Genomic DNA, 22,801 nt, shown 5'->3' with positions numbered 1-22,801 from the left:
TCCCAGGGTCCTGAGATCGAGCCCCGCATCAGGCTCACTGCTCAACAGGAAGCCTGCTTCTCCCTCTCCCACTCCCCCTGCTTGTGTTCCCTCTCTCACTCTGTCTCTCTCCGTCAAATAAATCTTTTTTAAAAAATGACACTTTGGTTATTGCATTAGAGCATATAAAAATTTTATTTTCTAGTTTTTTGGAGGGAAGAGAGAAACTTGTTCCAAAATTTGAGGAAAATAATAGTTTCTTAGAAAAACGTATGTTTAAGGATGGCTTTCCAGCAGAAAATGGGACAATTTATGTGAAAGGGACTAATGTGAGTTAGAAATGCGAATGCAGAGACTTCTGCCCACTTCTTATCCTCCCTAAAGGAGATAGGAAGTCAACTTGAATGTCTTTAATATTGCTGTATTTGCTGATATAAATTTGGACTTGGAATAAAAATTTCATTAACATTACCACCAGTTAATATGCATTAGCTAGGCAACTGTTGGTTCTTTGAAATTATTAATATAATATAAAGAGTAGTCCATTAATTATGTCAAAGAGGAACAGATAAATTTGCTTTATGTAACAAAGGGAAGTTCTTGAATGTGGTTACTTGAATTGGGGTAAATTTTCAACATTCGGATTAATTTTTTTTTATATTTTATTTATTTATTTGACAGACAGAGATCACAAATAGGCAGGGAGGCAGGCAGAAAGAGAGTGGGGGAAGCAGGCTCCCTGCTTGAGCAGAGAGCCCGATGCGGGGCTCGATCCCAGGACCCTGGGATCATGACCTGAGCCGAAGGCAGAGGCTTTAACCCACCGAGCTACCCAGGCGCCCCATTCGGATTAATATTAACCAACTCCATAAATTATATCAGCATTAGATTCCTATAAACAGATCAAGACTTAATTTAATCTGTTTTTAACAACAAAATAAATCAGCTCCTTACAAAGAAAAGCTCAGAGATGAAAGCCTTTAGTTTAGAAAAAACCAAGTCATTGTGTTTGTCCTGTGTTATTTTGAAGTTCTTTGTGTGTGGAAGATTGATATACCAAAGTAATTGAATGTCAGATTATGGGAGGCCAAATCAGATTGTATGAATGAAGCAAAGTAGCCTCCTAAAGGAGATGGGCTTGTTGGGGCCGCCAGTGTTGAGCTGAGGACACACTTTTTTTAAAATAGCACTTTCTGGGGCGCCTGGGTGTCTCAGTCATTAAGCGTCTGACTTCGGCTCAAGTCATGATCCCAGAGTTCTGGGATCAAGCCCTGTGTTGGTCTGCCCAAGAAGCAGGAAGCCTGCTTGTTCCTCTCCCACTCTCCCTGCTTGTGGTTGCCTCTCTCACTATCTCTCTCACTCTCTCTGTCAAATAAATAATCTTAAAAAAAATAAAAAATAGCACTTCCTGTGGCTTCTGACCAGCTCAGTGGGAAGAGCATCTGACTCTTGGTTTTGGCTTCGGTCATGATCTTGGGGTCATGAGTTCGAGCCCCATGTCTGGCTTCATGCTTAGTGCAGAGTCTGTTTAAGTCTCTCTCCCTCTCCCTCTGCCCCTCCCCCTGCTTGTGCATAACCTCCCTCTCTCTCTCTCAAATAAATAAATAAATCTTTAATAAGATAAGATATCAGTTCCAGGGATATCTGGCTGTCAGTAGAGCATGCGACTCTTGTTCTCAGGTTCATGAGTTTGAGCCCTGTGTTGGGTATAGAGATTACTAAAAATAAATAAACTTTAAAAAATATGTATACCCCGCATCGGGCTCTCTGCTGAGCAGGGAGCCTGCTTCCCCCTCTCTCTCTGCCTGCCTCTCTGCCTACTTGTGATCTTTCTCTCTGTCAAAAAAACAAATAAAATCTTAAAAATAAAAAATACGTGTAGAATAAAATAGCACTTCCTCTTGTCTGTGGTTTGATAGTTAAGCAGAAGGATGGAATTCCTTGTCTATGCCCACAGTCAAGTGTCAGGGGTCCTTGGTATTGTTCCTAAGTAGAGCCCACAGGAGTCTAATAAATAGCTTTTTAAAAAATTTTATGGAAACTTGAAAGATATTACCATAGTACTAGGACTCAAATATTTTCTCTTAAATGCTGTAAAGTATAGGTAGAATTATATTTCATCTGTCATATTTGATGAAGATACTAATAGAGTAAAATAAAATTATTTTTTTTAAGATTTTATTTATTTATTAGAGAGAAAGAATGAGCAGGGAGAGGGCAGTGGGAGAGGGAGAAGTAGGCTCCCTGCTGTACAGGAAGCTCAACGTGGGACTCAATCCTAGGACCCTGGAATCATGACCTGAGCCGAAGGCAGATGCTTAACCGGTTGAGCCACATAGGCGTCCCTAGAGTAAAATAAAATTATTTGGAAGTCCTGTACAGCAAACTGAATTTTCTGATCATATAACCTATTATCTTGACATTCTTTATAATAATGCACCTTTTTTGGGGTACCTGCTGGCTCGGTCAGTGCAGCATGTGACTCTTGATGTCGGGGTTGAGAGTTCGAGCCCCACATTAGGTATAGAGATTGCTTAAAGTCTTTAAAGGAGATTATGTTCTTTTTTTAATTAAATAAAAAATTATAATTATGTAAGCTTTGGACTTTGATCAGACATGAAACACGATTAATTCCTTTAGTACCTATTCATTGGGCATCTCCCATCTGATGGGCATTATGCCAGCAACTGTTATATAAAAGCAGACGGGGTCATTGTGTGTGTGTGTGTGTGTGTGTCCGTCCCCGTCATCATGAATCTGTCCCCCATCCCCTGCTGAGCATATAGTTTAGTGGGAAAGACAGACATCAAACAGTTCTATAAATGAACGTAAGATTTCGGCCCTGTCACTCGCTACCAGGAGAGGGTTATTGTGCACTCGGAGCATAGAATAGGATCTGACCTGGGTAAGGGATGAGAGCAGGTTTCCCTCAGGAAGAGCCAGACCGCCCTAAGATCTTAGGATGATTCAGGTTCACCAAACAAGGAAGAAGAAAGAATGGTCAAAGCCCAGGGAGCATGCTGTGTTCGAAGAACCAAAAGCTACCGGTGCGACTAGAACCCAGAGAGCAAAGGGGAGGTTAGAGGCCTTCACAGGGGTCCAACCATCCAGGCTTTGGTTGGGTTTTAGCTGCGTTCCGAGCAGAAGTGGGGGGGGGTCAAAGTGAAGACAGCACAAACCAGGTGGGTGGTCTTTTGCAGAGAATCAAGTGTATACAGAGGGCCAGGTGGGGTGTGCATGCCTTCACCAACTGGACCAGCTACCCTAAGCAGTTCTCTTATTTCTGCTCTTTCCAACAGGGTAACTTCTTTCAAAATATTGGCTCCATCACCCTGTTTGCTGTTTTCGGTACAGCAATTTCCGCTTTTGTAGTAGGTGGAGGAATTTATTTTCTGGGTCAGGTAAGAGAAACATCTTTGAAAAATTCTGAGAATCTCACATTCTTAGAGCTAGTGCAGGGAGGTGGCGTAGGGACACTTTGAGGGGCCTGGGTTTCACATTCAAGGTAAATGCTGTCCTGGAAGGAAATCCAAACTCATATGAGGCACAGTAAAGGCATGCTGAAATTGTTTCTAAGTGTCCTCAAAGAGCGTTGGTGTCTGGAATTGAGTGAATTTTCTCCATAATGCCAAAAGTTTTGGATCTTATTTGCAAGCCAATAATTTCTTAAGACAGAATACTAAAAATAAAGCAGAATATATACCACCGAGGTCTTCAGATTATAACAGTATTGGTTATGTTATCAAGTAGACTGAATCAGAATTAAGCACTGTTTCTTAGTGAAAATTTGAATTTTTAAAAATCAAAATTCTGAATATGTTCACTCAATTCTAAGCTGCCCAGCCATAGAATTACATACTCTGGATTTTCCACCATTGCTAAACCAGTTCCCAGTGTTCTGTACTTTGAGTTCACATTACTTTTAATCTACCCAGAAAGGTAATATCTCTAGTTTTGCATTCTGCATGTCTATGCATGTCATAGTTCTTTTCCTTTATGGGCACTTGCAGAAAGTTTGCCTGCCCCAGTTCCGTAAACTAGGTTTGAGATTCAGGCCTCTGGGTGACTGGCGGGCTCCTCGTGTGTGTGTCAGATGTGTCTGCTTCTGTGGGCAGCGAGCGGTCAAAGCCGATGGCAGATGAGCGTCACCTGCACTGCCGCCTCAGAGGCGCCAGGTTAAATATGTCTGTCGTGCACCCTTCTTCATTGCACAGCTTCTAGCATCAAATGGGAATGAACTTAAGAAGACCAGACCTAATTTGGCCTGAAAGATGTAGCATTCTGTTCCATACTTCTGTTGTATAGTGATTGAATGCATGCTTAAACTAAAACTTAGGAGTTTTCTTTGTTTTTCAAGTGGTTTGGGGACTGAAGATTAATGTCCTTATTAGTTTCTAATACAGCACTAATGGACATTTTAATCTTCTTGGCTGTTCTCCAGGGGTTTTTTTTTTGTGTCTGTGTATTTGTGTGTTTTATTTTACAGGCTGATGTAATCTCTAAACTCAACATGACAGACAGGTAAATCTTTCATACTGTCACACCCGTATGACTGCTTTTCAGACTGGGGACAGTTCTCTCCACATTGATTCCCGGGTGTGGTATTTCTCTATTCTGTCTCTCTCTTTGTTTTGCTGATGATTTCTGCTGAATTCACTTGTAGCTCAGAAATGAATCAAAACTATATTGTGGAATTTTGAAGATCTCTAGTCAGAGCATTGCTGATTAAAATAACTGATTTAATTTAAGCTTTGGAGAAAATAACTCTGGTTTGTTAACCACACAGTGCATCTTTCATTACCCAGAATCATCTTCGGCTAATTTCTGAGTCTTCTCAGTGGCCACGAAGAAAAGTTGTCCTCTGGATAGATTAGGGGTGGAGTGGGGGGCGAGGTGTACAGTCTTCCCTGTGGGAGTCCCACGAAGCCAGGCGTGGGGTAGGGTGGGGGAAGCAGGCAGGGCCAAGGGCTCTACCGTGGACATCTTGCTCAGTCTGACGCTGCCCCAGTGAGCACTCAGAGCGGCCATCTCAGAGCCCAGCCCAGGAATTTCCTAACTGACTTAGCAAGAAGCAACCCAGGCCGCTGTCTCCTGGATAGTACCAGATCTAGTGCTTAAAAAGCACACAGGCAGAGTGAGGCCTGGTGTCCCCTCTCTGAGAAGTCCAGCGCGTGTACAGCCTTGGTCCATGTTTCTGGACCATCGGTGGTTGCTTCTGTGGCTTGCCTGGGGGCTGGAAAGCAAAGCCGACTCTCAGCCCCATCTCTCCCATCAGACCAGCCACAGCTTTCAGCCTTCAGCAACTTGGGGGCTAGAATCTTGAAGCCCCTTTCATGGGAAATGTGCCTCTGCTACCAGCCAACCCAATCCCATCTTTCCACCAGGAACACACATTTTGGAGTTTTTATTGTAAGATAGTCCTGACATATAAACAAGTAGCGAAAATCACATTCCTATTCCATAAGGAGCTGGAAATAAAGCAGAACTGAGGCCCACATTTTGTAGGTGTTTTGCAAGTGAAAAGAAACACCCCATGCCCCTTCCTGTAAAGGAAGATGTCAGGGCATTCACTCCTTCAACCTTTTCTGGGGCAACTGGCTAGAGATATAGACAATGCTTGATAAATTCTTGTGGCATTGAATCAAACCAGTGTTTATCGGGACGTTGAGGGAGAGAGGAGTAAAAGAATTGTCCCTTCGACAAGCAGAGAGTAAGAACCAGGTAGGGTTTCTCTCTGTGTGTGCAGACACTTCTTTCTTGTTAGAAAACAACTGTCCCCCACATGGGGAGCACTCTGGGGGAAATGAGGCAGCCGTCGCACACACACGCAGCCACAGGGCCTGGCCAGGCACTTAACCGGGGGGCGTGCCTGTGTGCGCCTTTGGATGACCACAGTGGAAGAGTGCACCTTGTCTGAAGGCGACTTCTCAGCTCTACCCATTAATCACCATGTGGGAATATGGGCCCAGAAGTACTAAATATTTAAAAAAAAAAAAAAAATTAGGGGGCACCTGAGTGACTCAGTTAAGATTAAGCGTCTGCCTTCAGCTCAGGTGAGGATCTCCAGGTCCTGGGATTGAGGCCCGCATCGGGCTCCCTGCTCAGCGGGGCGCCTGCTTCTCCTTCTTCTCTTTTGCCCCCGCCTGTGCTCTCTCTCTCTCTCTCTCAAATGAACAAATAAAATCTTAAAAAAACATTTTTCCCCCCACAAGAGGCCAGGTTTCTAGATTTTAATCATGAATTTTCTAGATTTTAAATGGTGACAAGTTAGTTTTTCAAAATGCCAGGTCGGTCAAATGTAAGACCCACAGACCTCTGCACAACAGAAAACGTAAAAATAACTTGGTTGCGCATAAGATTTTATCATAGCCATGGTTCTTCTGGAGAGCGAGGTCACTGGTGGACTCAGCGGAGTTACATCCCCACGCCGGTCTTTCGCTTGGTGATGTTGCTGTCTTATGAGATGATAGAGTAAATCAAGGAAACACATTTTCAACTTGACCTTCTAGCCTCTGGCCTTATAAAGAACCAGCCATGAAAATGGAAGGGGGAGCAGCTGATCACACGATGACAGGACTCCTGAGACGGAGCTCTTGATAAGTCGGGTTGTTCATACTTAAGACTTTCCGTGCTCACCGCCAGGAAGGCTCTGCCCCACCCTGGATCCCCAGCCCAAGCTAAATGTGTTCTGCGATTATGCAAAGCATTTCCCCCCAGCTTCTTAGGAAAAATATAAACATACAGAAAAGACCAAGCACGTACAGTGGATCCCAAATGACCACCACATCTCTTCGATTACTATTCAAGTGTATTTGCTTTCTTTTTTAGTTTGAATTCATTAGCCAACACATAGTACATCATTGTCACTGTACGTTTTGCTTTAACATGGATCTTTCCGTTCGTCCCTCCCTCTGTCCATTCATCAGTGTGTCTCCTTCTAGTTCCTGCTCTGGTTTCAGTTCAGGTTGCTACAGGGATCGCGACAAAGAACATCCGTCAGGCCTTTTCTGGCACAAATGAAACCCAACACAAGTAGTTTGGGGGACAGGGAGAAGGGTGTTGGCTGAGAACTGAAGTGTTCCAGAATGATGGCTTCCAGCATGACGGCCCCCAGGGCCCACGCTGTCCAGGAATCTCTCCTCTCGCCGCATCTCTGCACACACTTCTCAACTGGCCTCGTCCTTGGCCACCGCTTGCCCCATGTGGCAGCACTGATGGCTCAGGCTCAAGTCACCCTCACGTTAGCTCTCCCGGCCAAAAGGGCCAACCTAACTCCCGATGACCTGGTAAAATGCCTGCTGATGGCCCTCTTTGACCAAACTTGGGTCCCCTGCCCACTCCTAGAGCCCTGTGCAACTCTGTGGGGGGGGAGAGGAGGGGAGGTGTGGCTCCCCAAAGGGAAATGGGGGTGCTATTCCCCAAACCAGGGGTGTGGATGCTGGGCAGAGAGAACCGTGACTGTCTGCTCCGCTGCCCTGTCCTCGGGGTTGGAGCCACACAAGGTCAGCACCCCACACACAAGCCACCAGGGGCTCCCTGTTTCCCCACCCCCACCTCTTTCTTTTTGGACATTCAGAAAATGCTTTTTAGACATTCTTTTTCCTTGAGGCCCCTGATGTTTTGCCCTGGTGTGAGAGCGTGGGAATTAAAGACAAGAAGACAAGCTCTAGGTCAGGGTGCAGCAGGAGGGCCTCAAGGCCCGCTGCCGGCCAGCAGCCCCCGCCACCCCCCAGGTTGGCAATCCTTTGGCAGTGTCACCTTTCCTTCTTTCCCTCGCCGCCTTCCTCTTCTGCCCTCCTTCCTGCCTCCCCCAAATACCTCTGGGCCATGCTCAGTACAGATCCCAAGAAAGTATGCGTGACTAACATGTAGTGCCCACTCCCTGGGCACTCCCAGTGAGGTGAGAGGCAGGTGACCTGTGACGGCCTGTGAGGACAGGGCAGGTGTGGAACTGAGCTCTGAACTGAGACTGTCTTTCGGGGTCTCCTCCTCAGCTTGAGATCCAGACGCTGTCCTTGAGGTGAGCCAGTTAGCTTGCGTGGGTTCGCCTTAGTCAGACACAGGGAGCTTGCCTTGGAGACCGGAATGCCAGATCATTGACTCAGAGGGCACACTGTAGCTGGCAAGGTAGCCAGGCATCTCCTCCCAGTAGCCCCGCTCTCCCTGAGCCCCGACTCACGTGATTGTGCGGGGCTGCTGCGGATGGTACCGTGGACAGAGCCCACCCCTGTCCCGGGTGAGTAGCTCCCGCTTCCCTCCCAGACTGCGCCCATGGCGAGGGCATGAAACAGAGGTGGCTGGGCTCTGGCTTCCATCTTTACCCAGGTCTGCCCGTTGGAGGCCCCTGTTTTGTCTCATGTTGTAGAAGGGGGCAGACCTCGTCTGTCTGCTGAGCTAGAAGGAAAGCAGTGCCAGGCGTGTCATTTGACAGGATTGGAAGGCTCTCGAGAACTCTTAGGGGTAAAAAGACAAGTTGAGAGAAAAAATCATCCAGGCTCCTGAGGTGGCCCATGAGGCCCTCCCTTGCTTGCCGGCCTCCGACATGTCCTGCCCTCACCCTCGCGGGCTGCTCCCACACTCACGTGTCTGTTTCTCAGGCCAGCAAGCTCGCTCCCACCTCAGAGGCAACTCACCGCTGTCTCTGTCCCCAGATGCTGGCTTGGCCATCTACTCTTTATCATGTAGATGCTTGTTTCAGTAAGAGTCATCTCTTCAGGGGCCTTTTCTGACCATCCAGTCTCAGTGGCCCAGCAGGGTCACTGCCCCCGCCAGGTCACTCTGATCTTCCACGTAATGTTTGCCATTTTCTGAACCGCCCTTGGTGTCTGCATGTTGCTATGTCCAGCGTAGCAGTCAGGAGCACGGACTCTGAGCCGGATGGCCTGTGTTTGGACCCTGGCTCTGCCACTTCTTAGCCGTCTGACCTTAAACAAGTTCCTTAACCTCCATGTCCCCCTGTTTCCTTTTACGTAGCTGGGGCAGTAATAGTGGCACCACACATGGGGGCTGTGTGGATTAACAAGTTTCTGTGCGTAAAGTGCCCACACCGTGCCCGGGACGTGGTCATTATTGGCCTCAGTGCCTGAAACATTTCGGGCAATTAATAGCTCTTTCTTGGAGAGAGTGACACCTTCCTGGGCACTGTTAGGGGGGAGCTGCTGGCCTGGTGGGGGGTGGCGCTGGCATGGGTGTCTGCCATCCCCTTGAAGCACCCCAGAGATGCTGCTGACTCTTGGTACTCTCTGAGATGTTGCAAATCTAAGTGGAGCCTACGGCCAGTCACAGGTGGCACTCTGGTGGCCAGGGGAGAGGCCGGGGTCACACCCAGGAGTTCATGGGCCCTGTGGGGGAGGCCCCATGAGCCATCATGGTTCTGGCTGCTCTGACAAGGCTGGGGATGTCTAATGTATTTTCAGCACAAGTCTGCCATCCGTCATTGGTCAGATAAAGCCCGGGGACTCAGGGTGGGAAACCAGGCTATTCTAACAACTGCCTGTGGGGCGGGAGAAGAGACACCGGCTCCTCCAGTTACCGCGGCTCCGGTGTGTACGAACGTGTCAGACCACATATGGGCTCTGGCTTTGCTCTTTTACTGTGTGGGCCCCACAGCGTCGCTGAGTGACCCCTTCCTTTTCTCCTCTGTGCAGCTTTGCGTTTGGCTCCCTGATTTCTGCCGTCGACCCGGTGGCCACTATTGCCATTTTCAATGCGCTTCACGTGGACCCAGTGCTCAACATGCTGGTTTTTGGAGAGAGTATCCTCAACGACGCAGTCTCCATTGTCCTGACCAAGTGAGTGTCCTTTCTTCAAGGCCGCCGCTGAAGGTCCTGGTGTCAGAGAGACAGCTGTTCCCAGGCAGCTGCACGAACAGCTGCTTGTCCTCTGGGTGGCCGGGTCACGCGCTTCTCCGTCTTCTGTCCCGACAAGCCCTCACGCACCCCAGTGGTGCTGTCAAGGCCCAGGCTGAGCAGAGGCAAGCCCGCCCTTTAGGACCTTTCCGCAGTGGTTTCAAGGGCAGCTTCTTGTCCAGGTCCCAGGGGTGCTTATTAACCAGAGCAGTCCCAGGCCCCGCCCTCCCAGCATCTGATTCAGTTGCTCTGGGGTGATACCCAAGAACTGAGGTGCTTTATTAGTTCCAGCATAGGAGGGAGCAGCCAGTTGAGGGATGGGGGTGTGGACAGCTTCGGTGCAGACAGAAACGGTAGGCAGAGGCCCTGCTCTCCCACTGAGGGGCTGTCGCCCAGCACCTTCCTTTCCCCGGTGGAGAATGAGCCAGCGATGCTCACACACGTCCCAGCTCGAGATGCTTGCATGAAAGCTGCTTGGGACACTGTAAATCTCTTTTTCATCTGTTCATCAGTATCACTGCCCTTGTTGATAGGATCTGAGAAATGATAGATGAATCCTAAAATGTCAAGAAGCCACTGAGAAAAAGAAATGACTCTAAGGTCATCTCACATGCGTCTCTCTGATGCAGGATTGTTTCCTTGAACTCTGTCTTTTGTAGTGTTCATTAGCATGTATGGGCAGGAGACCCAGACAGTTTTAGCAAAACCAGAGAAGACACTGGCAGTCAAAGCAGTTGGAGGAAAGAGCTCTGGACAGCATTTCACAGATCAGCTAAGAGAACCTTAGGAGCCAGTCTGTGTTCTGCTAAAGAAAAACCTGTTTCCTTTGTTGGCAGATTCCTGGTCAAGCATAGCCACTCTGTGGATGTTGGCATTTTCTTAAAAGCTTTATTATAGACTACATTCAGGTTCTTTACGTTAGAATAAAATGATGTTTTATAGTGGGAGGAACTCAGGTTTTAGAATCAGGTTGATGCCACTCACAGCTATGTGGCCCTGGGTCAGCTCCTTTACCTCTCTGAGCCACATGCTTCTCAGCAGTAAAGCAAGGGTGATAATGCCCCAGCCTAGGACTGGGTTTGAGGATTGAATAAATACTATCCTGTGTGAGAAGCAGCAGACATCAGTTAATGTTAGATCCTTTCCTCTTCTATGCCTGTCCCCCAGTTACCATTTCCTGTGTTTGTCCTAGTTTTGTCCTATTCTTGCAAGAAGAACTTTACCAAATGTTGCTTAATTGCAACCTTAATTAGCAGACCTTAAAATAAAAAAAACTTTAAAACATTTTTATTATTCTAAAAGTAATACATATATTCTTCATACAAAATTTAGAAAATTAGAGTACATGCATTATTACTAACCAGAGATAATTACAGTTAACATTTTGGAAGTCTGCCTGTGTTTTATGTAGTGGGACGTATGCCCTGTATACTGTATTGTAACTCTTCCATTGAGCAGAGTGGAAAAATAATCTTCCATAACCTTATTTTCCTGGTTACAGAGTAGTTCATTCTGTGAACTCCCTGGGATCTGTTTAGCAAGTTCCCCACTATTGGCTTTTTCACGTTTCTCTTGGCAAAGATTTCTGTAGCTTTATTAGGCAATTATCGCAGTAATATTTAAGATCTACTCCGAAAGCCTTTTCACTTTCGGGTTTTGACTTTTGTCTCGTGTCCTGGTGGCTGCACATACTGAACATTCACGATAAAGAATTTTGTTCAAATTGGCGATGGCATCATGAGTTATTTTTATACATTAGGAGCTCAACTCAACTGCTTTTTCTCTAATGTGTTTTGTTTTTAAAAATCTGTCAGAAGTAGGACCTTTTCTGAGCTTCTCCTGGACTCTTTGCCACAAGAAGGTTAAGGAGGAGGAGCTATTTTCTTTTGAAAGTGAGAAATGATGGAGTCACTGTAAGCAGCCACAGTTTCTTCCTGGAAAAGTGCTCTTGAAGGCCAAGGTCGCGTGTGATGACAGTTCCCAAAACTGGAGCCGTGGGCCGCATGCATATGTGTGCGTTCTGCAGGCTGGGCGGGGGCGGCGGGATGCTAAAGGCTGGCTGTCCACCCTCAGCATCTGGTGAGGGCCCTCCATGTGTCAGACGTCGCTCAGAGACAGCTGGACTTGACAAGGTCAGTCCAGGGTGGGAGAAGGATGCTCCCAGAGGAGTGAGTGCAGTGCCTGGAGTACGAGAGGGAGACAGCTGCTCTGAGGGGTAGGAGTGAGGCTTCTCAGCCAAGCTGTCTCATGAGCCTGTAGGCATTTTCAGGCTGGAAAGACAATGGGCGTGGTAGGCGTGCCTGTTTTGGGGGGCTGGGGAGCAGGACAGGAGGGGGCTGTTGTCACCTTTCCTTGGTTATTAGATAGACTCACATCTTGTTTGAGAGTCTACTTCATAAATGATCGCTCTCGAAGCGACCTGACACACTTATCTTTGCAACTGAATGTGTGAATAAATTATACCCCTTTTTTGATGTGTTCATTTTCATAAGTGCCAAAAAAGCTATCTTTTGTTTCTTCATTAACTTTAATTAAATTAGTTTTAGCTTTGATTTGTTAGTATGATGATTTATTCTTACAATAACTGCTATAGAGGAAACCTTTTTGTGCTCTCCAGCTGCAAAGTAGGCTCATGAAATGGATCCTGAAGCAGCTTTGTCTCATGTTCTTTTAAGTGAGAGAAATAAAAAAGGTAGAAATTTGCCAGGCCAGAAAGAGTCCAAATTCTACTTTCAATTATCCTGAGTTCAGAAACCATTGGCCTCTGTCCTGGGTCTGCTGTCCACCCTTGATGTGACCTTACCAGCAAGTCACTTCCATGGGGCCTCTGCATGAAAACAGTGGCCCCAGCCAGTGGACCAGCTTTAAGGGGTGGCGGCTGGACACTGTGTGGTGGTAGCCTGCAGGTCCATTTGGGAACTGTGGGTGAGCTTAGCCTTCAAAAACACTTGCCCAGTGAGAACCCATGTTGGCTCTCAGCAGTCCCCAAGGTAGGGTGTTAACCTGTGGTCAACTGGGAAAGAAGGGGTTGGAGGAGATGGTGTGTTCAGGTGAGTTTGGAAAACTTTATGTGAAAAAAGTTAGATTTCTTTTTTTGCAGGACTTTTCAGAACCTTTATTATGTTATATGTTACACTGTGCTGTGAATCATCACAGAAAACTTCCTGAGGTTATTTGACCAAACTACCCTTTAATCAGAGATTATCCTGCCTTAAAATTATACCAATTCATGAAACGCTGATTAATGAAACCAGATATTTCTATTGATAATTCTTTGTTTTGTTTACTGAGTGCCTTTGTATACTAGGCTCTGCCTTAGGCCCTGGACATGTAGCAGTGAACAAGATGGACACAGGCAACTCATGAATGACTCATGAGTTGGCACTTTCTGTGAAGAAGTCAGGTTCCAGGAGAGCCCAGAATATGTGAAGGCGTCAGGGCAGGTGTCCCTGAGGAAGTGACACTGACCCTAGGTTCCGAGGAACAGATTGGGAAATGAGCTGGGACCAGGGAGCAGTGAAAGATGACCATGGTCCCATGACAGTGGGACCCTTCCTGAGTGAGGAGGAGATGGGGTCATGAGGTCTGGCAGACACAGGGGTCCAGTGCTGCTCAGACCGGGCTTCCTCCTGAAAAGCAGTAGGAAACTGTCGATAGGTTTGGGCAGGCCAGTGACCCGATCAGATTGTGCATTTGAAAAGGATCATGCAGGCCAGTGAGTGGAAGGAAGACAAGGATGTTTAGAAAGAGCGATGAGGCATAAGGCCTGGGACAGAGGATGGTAAGGAGAGAGAGGGAGAGAAGTGGTTGGATCTGAGAGGTGGTCTGAAGGTAGAATCCATTAGGAGGAGGATCTTTAATGAGGATAACTCCATTATCATGGTATAATGGTTTTCCCTTTCGGGATAAAACCATTAATTGAATTTAATGGCTTCTAACATTTTACTTTGTTCTGTTATCCTAGAAGGAAAGTTCTTTCAGTTCTTCCTGATGCCTCCTAACCCACTCTCTCGGCCCTTTCCCTGTGACATTTCTTCTTTAGGTTGCTCCGTGCTCAGATTTCCTGCCGATGCTTCAATTCCAGGTTTTATCCCAGGATCCCTGCTGCTGTCCCCTCCCCCCGCAACTAGAAGCACTCCCCATGGCTCCCTAGGGCCTACGGGGTGAAATACCAACTCCGAGCTTGGTCCATTGCCTTTCCCAGGGCTACCATGGCAGCTGGTCGTACTTCTCTCTTGCCACCGTTCTCCCCACCAGTGCCCCCACCCCGTCCCGTTCCTGGGTTCTAGCCATGCTGATTTACGTAATTGGATGCTCCCAGAATGTGCTGTGCGTTCTCGGGCTCCCTGCCTCTGCACGTGCTGTTCCCTCTGCCTGGGGCACTTGCCCTCATTTCCTCCCCCATTAACTCTTCTTTTTCTAAAGCTGAATCCAGCCCACACATCAGGAGGAGCCTTCCTTGACCACCACCCGGGCTGAGTTAGACGCACACCCTGTGTTTCTGCAGCCCTTTGCCCTCCCCCCAGTGTGGTCACTTGTTCTCTCCTTGTTTGTCTTCCTTACCAGACAGAAGGAGCCCCAGCAGGACAGGGACTCTGCTAGGCTCTCTGAACCCCACCCCCCCCCCCCACCCCCCGCGAAAGCTAACACAGTAGGTGTTAGTTCACAAAGTAGGTGAACAAGTAAGTGACCTAACCCAGTGATGGAAGGAATGAAAGACTGCATAAGCAAAAAAGAAAAAAAAGAGTCAGTGTTGAGTTTTAGTTGATTTCTAACAACTTTCTCTATAACATTTTAACTTCTTTCTTGTTTTTCTTTTACTTCCTAGCACAGCTGAAGGTTTAACAAGGAAAAATATGTCAGATGTCAGTGGGTGGCAAACATTTTTACAAGCCCTTGGCTACTTCCTCAAAATGTTCTTTGGCTCAGCAGCACTCGGCACTCTCACCGGCTTAATCTCTGCATTAATATCCTTTTAATATGGTGAACACGTGTGGCTGAGTAGATTTTCATTATTATCTCCATCTCCAGCCAGCTCCCCGTCTTCCTTAAGGGGCCCGTTTCAGTCTAAAGCAGTGTTGGAAGGAGGACCTTTGTGTACTTTTGTCTTAAGGAGCACTTGCATTGAAACCCAAGGACTTCGAGATGTGACGTGCAATTTAGGACGTCCCTTTTCAGAGTGTCGTGGTCGTGTACACTATTGCCTCTCAGTCCCACCGTTAGGGAAACTTCTCACTTGAGATTTTCAGGTTCCCCTGTCTCACTTGTCACAGTCAGAAAACTGGAAATTAACTTCCTTTGAAATTACCAAACCGAGAGTCTTTACCCCACTGAAAGTGTTTCTCTGGAGGGCCAGAAAAGAGCCTTTCAAAGTGAGTCCGTCCAGGGTGTTCACGCTGACTGCACTGCTGAATGGCCCATACACTTTTCTAGCCAGAGGAGGAGAGAGGCTCTCAGGACCAATGACACCTTCACTGCTGTAGAAAATTCATCATGTTTAAAATAGGAACAGGCACCAGACCGTTTCTGTGGGAGCCCAGGCCTGTGTCTCAGGGAGCCGGCCACCTGGCCCTCCTCCACGAGCAGTGTGTTCCACAGATGGCCGGAAGAGCCACGCTTGCCTGTGACAGGCACGCTGGTCTGCCATCCTGTTGAGTTTTCCCTTCCCCCACTTTGCCCAGAAGTCTAAAGTCTCCATTGTTGGCTGATAGCTTTTCATATTGTACCAATAAACAGAATGGAAAACTTTTTCTAGATCAGTATTTTCCTCCACATTTATCTTTCTCCTGGACGGGGAGGGGATGGAGAAGCACCGGCTCTGCGGAAGCCAAGTGGATGGGCACTGTGAGCCCCAGCACGGGCGCGTGGGCTGTATTGGAAGAGAGAGAAGATTCTCCTTTCACAGGAGCATGAGTTTAGAAATCTCCAGGAATGTGAAAGAAGGTCCTCCAGTGGGGCACTTTCCCCGAGAGTTCTGGACACCCCTTCAGCTGTCTTATCTGATGTTGGAGAAAGGGGGGAAAGCGTGACATGGCCCTGGAAGGGACCTGGCAGCACGGGCTGTCCTCCTGGCCGCGGCCCCAGCCTTGCCCCCGCAGCCCCGCACACTGCCAGCCTTCCCAGTCAGCATTTTTCAATGAGTTGACTTAGGTTGATTTTAATTTTTCCAGTTTTCCAGAATTTCCAGTTCTTAGTGTTTTGTGAGATCCCCCTTCTTAAAACAACAGTCTCCCTGCAAAGGAAAAGAAAACAATGGATATTCACATGTTACTCTGGGATGTTCCGAAGCCTTTCGTATCCATTGCCTACCCTGTATATTTGGAAGGCAACATCTCCCATCAACTGTCCCTTGGTTCTTTTTCCTTGACAACTGTTATTTACGTGCTAAAGCATATTGACTTGAGGAAAACGCCTTCCTTGGAGTTTGGCATGATGATCATTTTTGCTTATCTTCCTTATGGGCTCGCAGAAGGAATCTCCCTCTCGGGTAAGTGGCAGAAACATTGAACTGCTGGGGTTGATGGCACGTTGTCCTGCCTGGTGGAAGAGATTATGTCAGTGGGGTCACTTCCAATCACAAGAGACAGTCACAGCTCAGTAAAGCTTAAGCAACAAAGGGGATTTACTGGCCCGTTAGGGATACCTCTGGATTTAGACCTGGCTGGGTTCAGGGGCTCAGTGTTGTCATGGCCACATCTTCCCTTCACCCAGCACCCTGTAGCAGAGATCAAAATGTCACTTCCCGTGTTGTCCCTTTCCCAGACCAAGTCCCCGAAAGGGCCTTCACTGAAAGGATGGGGTCAGACCGCCAAGGGCAGTCAGTTCCCTGGCCCGGCCCTGGGCCCTGGCCCCCACTGATCTGCATTCTATCATGATAGTTTTGCCTTTTCCAGAATGTCCTACAGATGAAATCACATAGCATACAGACTTTTGTGTCTCCTTTCTTTTGGTGATCATAATGTTGTTGAAAGACACTCATGTTTTTGCACGTGTCAGTAGTTTACACATTCTTAGTGCACCATATTTTAGTCATTCATTTGAAGGACATTGGGGTTTTTCCAGATTTTGGGTATGAATATGTGTGGCTATTTTCATTTATCTTGGATAAATACCTAAGAAGTGAAGTTGCAGGGTCATATGGTAAGTGTGTATTTCTTAGAAACTGCCAAGTGTTTTCCAAAATGACTGGGCCATTTTGCATCCCCACTAGAATGCCTGAGAGAGTTCTAGCTGCTTCCCGTCCTCGTCAACACTTATTTTAATTTTTAAACATTTAGCCGTTCTGATAGGTGTGTGGCAATTTGATTTTGACGTACTTTGGTATAATTCTCATTATATTCCACTTGGGGTTCGTTGAGTTTCTTGGGTTTATAAATTACGGGGTTATAGCTTTTCACCAAATTTGGGAAATTTTTACCCATTTCTTAGACACTTTTTTCTGTTTTCCCATCTCTTCTCCTGTTGGGAGTCCAGTTACTAAAATTACAATTGACAGTGTTCTATCATCCCATAATATACTTTGCCTTTTTAATTTTTTTCAATCTTTTTTTCTTCTGTCTATGCTTTACTTTGGCTCATTCCTCTTGCTGTGTCTTTATGTTCATGGGTCTTTCCTTCTGCCATGCTCGCTGTCCTGCTAGTCCATCCAGTGTATTTTCCACTTCAGATGTGTATTATTCATACACAGGACTTCCCTTTAGGTCATTCTTATATCCTGCATTTCTCTCCTGACCGTGTTCGTGATTGTCTGTACATTCTTCAGCCGATGGAGCATGTTTGTAACAGCTGCTGTGACGTCCTTATTTGCTAATTCCATCATCTCCATCAGTTCCAAGTCTTTCTCGGTCAGTGTCTTCTGCTTGTAAGTCATGTTTTCCTGCTCTTTGCTTGCCTGTTAATTTTTGATTGGATGCCAGTCACTGTAAACCTTAATATGTTGTTGAGTTACTAGATTTTTCTTGTATTCTTCATAGAATTTTGGATCTTCTTCCGTGGTGTATCCAAGTTTCTTGGAATCCGTTTAATCATTTTGAGGTTTACTTTCAGACTTTGTCCTCAGGCCTAGAGTAACACTAGGAAGTAACCCAGTGCCCTTCTAAGGACTCTGTGTCCTGTCTCCTGTATTACAAGGTCGCCCCACTCTGGCCTGTGGGAACACAAACTTCCCAGCCCTGTGCCTGCTTCAGAAATTGTTGGCCTGTTCCTTATCAGTGGTATGTCTCCCTAGGCTCGTAGGATCTCACCCCACATGTGTACAGATCAGTATAATCCAAGATTCAAGGGGATACTGCTGTAGCCCTCGAGAACTCTTTTTCTGTGCAGGCCTCCTTCTCTGTTACCCTGGCTGCTTCAGGTCCCGCAGCTCTCATTTATCTCTTCTCCGCTAGACTGACTCTGCTGGGCTGGGTTTTGGAGTCCCCCCGCCCCCCTCCCTAAGCCTCAGCCTGGAAGCTCTGTCTGGGCTGGGCCAGGGCCTGGAGCGGGAGTGGCCGGCCGCTGTTTCCCTTGGGTCAGGAATGTTTCCCTCCTGACAACCCTACCCTGTAGTACCCAGCGTCAGAAGACACCTTTGTTTCCTATCTTTGATCAGGTTTTCTAGTTGTTTGTAGCAGGACTGCAGTTGGCATAGCAAAATGGAAGTCCCCAGTGGTTTTTATTTACTCCATTGAGCAGAACTCTCCTTCCTCATAGATCGTTCTCTAGAATTACAGTCGGTGGGCAGATCCTGCCAAGGAGGAAGCAGAAAGGACTCTGGCCATTTTCACTAGAGAACTCTTGGTAAACCTCAGGGTTTTGTTTGTTCTTAATTTGATTTGTTCCCATCAGTTCTATTGGATAATTTCATCCCAGTATCTGCCATCGAGTTCCTTCTCTTATCTTTCCTGAATTTTGGCACTTACATAAACAGTACCTGTGAGTCATTTGGCCCAACTTGGCTATTTTTACCTCTGTTTTTCTAAACTGTTCCCCACCCCTTTGAGATGAACACCGAGTACCTGCTGGCAAAGATGTATTTCCTGCCTCCATTTGGAATTTGTGATCAAAACCAGGGAGTGTTTTTCTTGTCTCCAGAGCGTCAGTGTTTTCTGTTTGTAGAGCTTCACTTTTTTGAGGGCTTTTGCTAAACAAACCAGTGGGCAGTGGGGTCAGAAACAGCACATGCGAGCCAAGAGCAGGCTCAGCTACCTCTGGGCCGTTGGCTTGGCCCATATTTGACTTTGGGATATTTGTCACATGGTTTTCAGACAAGGGTAGGATAGCCCTGGTGTGTGTGAGGACCCTCCAGTCCCTCTGTGAGAGTACAGCCGGTGGGGGGGTGATGTTTGCTATCCCCTCCCCTTCCTTCTCCTCCTGCACTTCTGTCACAGAGGACTGAGGAAGCAGTTACCAGCAATACACAGCAGGGTGCTGTTCTCCAAATCCCACACCCTAATCACGTGTTTCAGACACAGTGGTTAAGGACGCCAGACCTGCGTTGGATCCCTGCCCCGCCCCTCATTAGCTGTGCAACCTCACAGAGCCGCCTTAACCACTCTGAGCATCCACTTCCTCCTCATGAAATGGACGGTATAGAAGGGCACCCCCCACCCAAGGCCCTTGGGTCAGGGGTTAAAGGGAACAATGCGAGTAAAAGTCCTGACAAGAGACATGCTGGGGTGACACTTCCTGCTGGCCCTGACACCCTCAATATGTAAATTAGTGACACGCCTTTTCCCTGTCACAAACATCCTGGTTTCAGTAGCAAATTAAACAGGCCCCCTAGTTATGAGTTAGTGTTCGCTGTTCTCAGAATCTTTGTTCTGACTCTGTCAGTCTTAACGAGTCTAGTCATTGCCAGTTTCAAGGGCCACTTTGCCCTCTGGCTCTGAAGATCTAGGGCTGAACAGACCCCACCTTTGCAGTTTAGCCAGCAGTGGGCTGAGGGAGGGGGATTGGGGCAGAGCGACTCACTATGGTGAGTCACGGAGGAGCGACGTAACCTCCATTCAACCAGAGGTAGAACGCATGGTGTGGCGCTCCTGTGCCCGGGTGCACAACCGGGGGTTCCTCAGTGCTGCCTGTGGGAGAAAACCCACAAGCCACTGATCCTAGGAGACATGAAGTACGCCTGGGTCGGTTCTCACTACAAAATCCTGTGCAGCCACCAAATAAATGACTTATTTGTGCTGCCGTGGAAAGAACTCCCAGATAGATTGCAAAATTTTAAGAAAAAAAGATTGATCATCCATTCAACAAATACTTAATTAAATGCCTCCTCTGTGCCAAGAACTGTCCTTGGTACTGGGGCTGTCCTTAGTAAACAAGACCACATCAGGCTCCTACCTGCCGAAGAACGATGGTAAGCAAGTAGGCAAACACGTACGGGTAATTTCGGGTACTGAAGAACGGGCAGGAATGAGAGAGATCAGAGCAATGTGATAGTGACGTGGGGGCAGATACATCATGCGGTAGGGGGTCAAGAAGGTCTCCCCAAACAGGTGGTGCCTGAGCTAAGACCTGTGTGCTGAGAAGGAGCCAGCCCAGGCAGGACCTGGGGCGGCCGTGCTGAGCGGGACACTGCTGTGAGGGAGCTTGGCGCACTCCAGGAAGAGCAGGAAGACCAGAGAGGCAGGGACCCCGGCTGGTAGGGTTCTGTAGGCCCCAGAAGGAATTGGGGTTCTGTTATATGTGCAAAGGCAGGTAAGTGTTGGAGGCCTCAAAAATGCCTCTGGGGGAAAAAAAATTCCCTCTGCTGGTAATCCATGCTGCTTACATAATGGGATCCTTTTACTGAGTGCATTTTAAAGGCAGATTAGCTTTATTATGGCATAAGAAAAGAACTGGGGCCTGTGTCGGGACCTTTAATAGTAGATTCCCAGGGGCAAGACGGTGTGAATGGAGATTCTCTTAACTCTGGACCTCTGAGTCTGGATGTTTTATAGCAAAACACAGCAAGGTGCGGTGCAGTGGAAATTGTACCACAATAGACACCCTTCACCTTCTGCCTTTGGACTTGAGTCTCTATTCATCATCATTTGTGACATTTAAAAATAGTGGATTTAGCTGAAATGAGAAATGGATTTCCTTCCTTCCTTCCTTCCTTGAAGCTGGCCATTTTGTTGCACTAGTTATCTACTGCCTCAAATGATTTTGCCTTCTGAAAGAAATACACGTGTCAGGAATTCTTCCTTACAGGGCATTTTTAAAAATACCCATGCCTTGGGGGGCCAGGGTGGCTCTGTTGATTAAGTATCCGCCTTTGGCTCAGGTCCTGAACTCAGGGTCCTGGGATCGAGCCCTGCATCAGGCTCCCTGCTCAGCGGGGTGTCTGCTTCTCCCTCTCCCTCTGCCTCTGCCCCCTACTCCTGCTCTTGCTCTTGCTCTGTCTCTCTCATAAATAAATAATCTTTAAAATAAAATACCCATGATTTTAGCTGTAGAAGTGAGCCTGTCTACTCCATTTACCCGCTGGTGTTTTCACAGCCTGTGTGGTGGCGGCTCCGGTGGGTGAAGGTGGTCTGGGTGGTGGAGAGGGCTCATATGGCAGACACTCGAGTTGTCCCTGAGGATTTCGCATCCGCTGCTGACTCTTTCCTTCAGCCTGCAAAACTCGAGAGATGTCCTGACCTTGGACTAGCCCTGGGTCAAGGTGGTGGCTGGCTGTTCACTCTTGCATTGGCCTGAGGGTCCGTTATCATAGGGTCCAAACTCAGACTCCAGAAGGGACTGTTTATCTGTCCAGAAAATGTGTTGACATTTCAGTTAGTTGCCGCGATTACAAGCTGGGAAGATTTCCCATACGAAACAGATTTCTGGCATCTCTCAAAAGGCCAGAAGGAAGACTGGTCAACACTGAGCCCTCCCTTCCACAGGGAGAACTTCAGAGATGGGTTTGTGCCTTCTTCGCCCACATGTTGGTCATCCTTTTTTTGTCTTTCTTGTCTGGCCCCTGAAGCTTCTGAGTTTGCAGCCCTGACCTGGTGCCCAGACTGACCCGCCAGCCAGAGCCCTTCCGCACTGAGCCGGCCCTCTTGCTGCAGAGCACTGCGGCAGGACGGTCTAGAGGGTGGGCAGGAAGGCTCCCCGGGGCTCCAGCAGTGGATGCTGCTGCTCAGTCCCAGGGCAAGTTTCGCTGTCACCTCTGACTTCCCAGATCCTTTGGTTTTCCGGAGAGGGTGTTTTGTGTTGGGACTGCTGTGGGTGGGACAGCAGTGTCAGTGGAAGGCCGCTCGTGTCAAAACCTAAACATGGCTCAGGCACCTCTGGGTTTGACTTTTATTTCGAGGTGAGAATTCCGGGGTCTCCGCTTTGCCAGGGAGTTGATAACCCTTCAATGACTAAAGCAGACCAGTGAAGCAAAATGCTTTGGAAACGCAGAGGCTGGGAACTTTCCGCCCTGGGTGGCGATGCTAAGGATCAAGTCCATAAAAACTGAAACGTATCGGTGCCACGATCAAGCCCCAGCTTGCTCGTCTGGACCCCGGGACTAACCACGCCGTGCATGGAGCTGTCGGGGTCGTGAGGCTAAGCCACGTGCAGGGCCTGTCGCGGCCCGGGCTGAGCCAGTCTGAGCCGCCCCACCGCCATTGGGTGCAGTTCCAGCCTCAGCTTCTGGTCTCTGCCCCTTCTGTCTCACTTTGCTTTGCCTTCCCTGGATTCTGTGGCAGTGTCAGGAAGGTTCAGCAGGCCGGGGTGCCCCCCCCCGGGCCCCGCAGGAGCATAGTGGGAGACCAGCCGGAGGTCTCGGTGTGTGCGTTCTCACCTAGCAGAGCAGCGGTTCGCAACGCCGCTTGGGCTGTAGTCCTCGAAGGACACGGGGAGCCTGCCCTCTCCTTTCCCTGTCCCATCCTGTCAGGTGTGCCTCGTGGGATTGTGGGAAGCTTCCCTGGAATGTTCCTGGCAGCCTCCTTGGCAGGGAAGAATGAAAGAGCATAGGAGTTTGCCTTGTTCGCACCAGGGGGTGGGTCTGCCTGTGGGAGAGGAGGGAGTATGCA

General features: G+C 48.0%; 1 protein-coding gene across 7 annotated transcripts in view; it reads left to right on the top strand.

The window, feature by feature from the left end:
• Nucleotides 1–22,801, top strand: part of SLC9A8 (solute carrier family 9 member A8) — a 65,880-nt gene that overhangs the window by 29,761 nt on the left and 13,318 nt on the right. For 3 of the 7 annotated variants that reach the window (XR_004385169.1, XM_032878997.1, XM_032878994.1), the window contains 5 exons: nucleotides 3,279–3,380; nucleotides 4,421–4,500; nucleotides 9,627–9,770; nucleotides 14,656–14,794; nucleotides 16,209–16,314. Coding sequence is in view for 6 of the 7 variants with exons in the window: in XM_032878997.1 (XP_032734888.1) it covers nucleotides 3,279–3,380; nucleotides 4,421–4,500; nucleotides 9,627–9,770; nucleotides 14,656–14,794; nucleotides 16,209–16,314 (571 nt within the window). In the remaining variant the exon portion in view is untranslated. The remainder of the gene's footprint in view (nucleotides 1–3,278; nucleotides 3,381–4,420; nucleotides 4,501–9,626; nucleotides 9,771–14,655; nucleotides 14,795–16,208; nucleotides 16,315–22,801) is intronic. The other 4 variants (XM_032878998.1, XM_032878995.1, XM_032879000.1 and 1 more) reach the window with 3 other exon arrangements.

Source organism: Lontra canadensis, unplaced genomic scaffold (genome assembly GCF_010015895.1).
Source record: "Lontra canadensis isolate GAN:19392208 unplaced genomic scaffold, GSC_riverotter_1.0 scaffold65, whole genome shotgun sequence".
NCBI lineage: Eukaryota > Metazoa > Chordata > Mammalia > Carnivora > Mustelidae > Lontra > Lontra canadensis.
The sequence above is the reverse complement of the archived record's forward strand: the minus strand, read 5'-3'. Positions and strand labels throughout refer to the sequence as shown.